Raw genomic sequence first — 3,308 nt, 5'->3', positions numbered from 1 at the left:
CAGTGTTGTCGAGTGCATTTATTGAGCCCTGTGCATAATACCAAACAAGGCGATCAGCAATAAATTGATAAAATATTCGTATGCACATGCCATGTGCATTTTTGGGACCAGTGACGTGTAGTTGAATTTTTTTTTTCTCCAAAAGTTGAAATCTATGTATTGTTATTGTTTGTCAATGACGTATGCAGTAAAGGGATTTTCTCATTGTTTTGGATCTGGTGAAACTAGCCAATGAGCGTAGAGAGTTATGTACTGACGTCATATCCAAACGACACTTAGCATGTCACTGTCGAGCGAGTCAGGATAGCTTGAAAACTATTTTAATGTTACTCGTGGGGGATAAAACACGAGCATGTCGCCATTGTCGGTGCTCGAGAGGGTTTAGTTGAACCGTCGGCTCCGTCGTGGTTATTCGTTGTGTACAACATTCCGAGAAAATGAGCGGCGCTGATCGAGGAAGTCGCCCAGCTGGTGGACAAAGCTAGCTGGCTAACCGCTAGCAGGAGTTCTTTGTTTTTGTTTTTCAACGCGGAGTTTTAGCGTTGAAAGAAAATGAGCTAAAACTGAGAAGGCTTTGCTAAAAAGTGACAGGGAACATGCCGTCTTTACAGTGAATCCTTATTTTATGTGTTTGTGTGTAACCTAACCTAAAGATAAGATCACCGTGGGCGTCGGTTGTATCATTTATTTAATTTGACATCTCCGACACAAAGACAAAAAGGGGTACAAAATGGGCAACTGCTTGAAGTCACCCACGTCGGACGACATCTCTCTGCTTCATGAGACGCAGTCGGACAGGGCGAGCTTCGGGGACGGGACGGATCCAGACCTGGAGCCGCCTCCGCCCTACCAGGTGAGCGACGTAACTAAACTCGGACTTGAATCACTTAAGAGCAGCAATTCAATCCGCAAGACAAACGTCGCTCAAAAATAACTAGACGTGTAATTCAGACGTAGTTTTCATGGTCATTGTTATCCAAAACGGCAAATTTAGTTAATTGAAGACTCAAACTTGTCTTGTTAATGCGAGTGTAAATGCTTGGTTGCCCCTCACCCAAAAACCAGATAGGTTCGACTACCCGCAACCCTTTTGAGGATCAGTGCTATCGAACATGGATGACTGGAAAACATTGTACATAAAATTGCCTCAATTATCGTGTAGTCAACATGCAACTTTTTTTGCAGTCACTTTCAACACGTGACTGACTTTTCAAGAATGTCAACACGTATGTGCGTCACCAAAACTTGGCTCTCACTTTGGTATCTGAGGCAAATGTGAAAACCTGCTCTGGACAATATTTGTGTGTGTGTGCAGGAGCAGGCGCACATGCCCATGTACCACCCCACGCCCAGCCAGGCCCGTCTGGCAACGCAGCTGACAGAGGACGAGCAGATTCGCATCGCTCAGCGCATCGGACTGATCCAGCACTTGCCCAAGGGCGTGTACGACGGCGGAAAAGATGGCTCAGAGAAAAAGATCCGAGAGTAAGTCTGACTTCATGCGGATGTGTTTGCTAGTTCAATAACATTAGCGTCCACACAGATCAGAACACTCGCAGGCAAGAGACGGTTGACATTTTTTGGGGGGTCTGTACAGGTGCGTGATCTGCATGCTGGATTTTGTGTACGGCGACCCGGTGCGGTTCCTGCCGTGCATGCACATCTACCACATGGACTGCATAGACGACTGGCTCATGAGGTCCTTCACCTGCCCGTCCTGCATGGAACCCGTCGACGCCGCCCTGCTCTCCACCTACGAGACTAACTGACGCCCGCCTCCTCCCTCCTTTGTCAGCTCGCCTCGTGCGCGACAACAGTGAGTGGAGCTTAAAAACGACAACAAGAAAGGTTGGCTGTCGTCTTGCACTATGAGAAAGATGATTTTCAAATAAGCCCCCACCAAACACACACACACACACGTCGCTAAGAACGACAAAACTGTAGCACAGATGTGTGTTTGTGTGACCACTTGAGCCGGCCTCATTGGTCACCTGACTATTAAATTATTCACCCAAAATCTTAAAATATATCTCCACCCCTTAGCAGCAATTGCCTAATGTCTCGGCGCAGTCACGCTTTACTTTATATATTTATGCATTCTAATTGGCTCATGTGCGTGCGGCGTTTATGTATGGAATTAAAATAAACACATGATGTAAAGCGGCGATATTTCATCAAGTAGTGCCCCCCAATAAGATGCCCCTCTTCAAAAAAAAAAAAAAAAAAAAAAACATTCACGCACACACAGACATTAAAGAGTCAACTGTGCATTTGGACTCTGTTGCTAACCAAAAGAGCAGTACCTACCAAGGTACTTCAGATGCATTTGGCCATTTTGAGTCAAAAATGATTTTCGTGTGATGTGAACACAGCAACTTCAGCAATATGGGCTGCAATATTGTTGGAATGTTACCCCCCCCCCCCCTCCCAAAAAAACACAACATATGCCAACATGAGGTCAGCCAATGTAAAGGGCTCAGGTGGATTGCAATATGCTTGCACATGTTTCATCCAATCCACTGATTTGCACTTTAGAACAATATGTAAAATAATAATAATATATTAATATATGTAGACCTTATTATAACCTTGCACTATCAACACTTGCTTTCTTCACCCTCATTAGTGTACGGACAGAAGTTTGCTTTCGTCCACTTAATCAGCTGTTACACGATTGAATATCATGAGATCATTTTTGTTTTGGTTGCAGCAGGTTACCGTGGTGGTAGCATGATGACATTTTCTTGTTCTTAATGATTTTTTTTCTGTTGCATTCAGCATATAGTGGAGACAGAGGGACGTTTCACTGCACAAACCTCTGTGCAAACCCAAATTCTGTGAGTTACAAGAATAGAGCTTGCATCACATTTCCCCCCCCCCCCTTTGCGGTGTTTTTAAAACTAGTGTGAGCATTGTTTCCTGTAACCTTGTTTTTATTTCTAATGTTTGTGTTGGTTTGTTGGAACAAGGGCGAACCAGCCCTCGTGTGTAACGGGAAAAAAATACAATAAATATGCAAAGACCTTCTTTAGTATGATTTCTTAACAATCCAAATGAGCACATCAATTTGTGTAATTTTACTCCCTTGTTGCATTCAAGGACCTCCCGTCTGTCTCAATTGCTACACCAGCCCCCCCTCGGATTAGAAATTGACGCATTTAATCAGATTTTCTCTACCGTAACACGGAGGCACTCTGACTCTTGAGATCCGAGTTGCATAATAAATCCGTCTTTAGTACACTACAAATAATTCCCATTTTCTATGGTGACGAATATAATCTCCACAAGTATCCCGACAATGTCGGCTT

At 44.0% G+C, this 3,308-nt stretch overlaps 1 protein-coding gene across 1 annotated transcript; it reads left to right on the top strand.

Moving 5' to 3' along the window:
* The first annotated feature begins 258 nt into the window (after nucleotides 1-258).
* LOC119137312 (RING finger protein 11) lies at nucleotides 259-3,027 on the top strand. Its single transcript, XM_037276547.1, has 3 exons — nucleotides 259-853; nucleotides 1,316-1,485; nucleotides 1,598-3,027. The coding sequence occupies exons 1-3, from the start codon at nucleotides 731-733 to the stop codon at nucleotides 1,767-1,769; spliced, it is 465 nt and encodes a 154-aa protein (XP_037132442.1). The 5' UTR covers nucleotides 259-730; the 3' UTR covers nucleotides 1,770-3,027.
* Nucleotides 3,028-3,308: the final 281 nt, after the last annotated feature.

The sequence above is a fragment of the Syngnathus acus genome, chromosome 17 (assembly GCF_901709675.1).
Source record: "Syngnathus acus chromosome 17, fSynAcu1.2, whole genome shotgun sequence".
In the NCBI taxonomy this organism is placed as follows: Eukaryota; Metazoa; Chordata; class Actinopteri; order Syngnathiformes; family Syngnathidae; genus Syngnathus; species Syngnathus acus.
This window is presented reverse-complemented; position numbering and strand designations above follow the sequence as displayed.

Excerpts from the sequence above, each read along its gene's own strand:
- LOC119137312 (XM_037276547.1), top strand. The coding sequence starts at position 731 with ATGGGCAACTGCTTGAAGTCACCCACGTCGGACGACATCTCTCTGCTT. Across the intron at positions 854-1,315 it reads AGCCGCCTCCGCCCTACCAG|GAGCAGGCGCACATGCCCAT; the intron begins GTGAGCGACGTA and ends GTGTGTGTGCAG. Across the intron at positions 1,486-1,597 it reads TCAGAGAAAAAGATCCGAGA|GTGCGTGATCTGCATGCTGG; the intron begins GTAAGTCTGACT and ends GGGTCTGTACAG.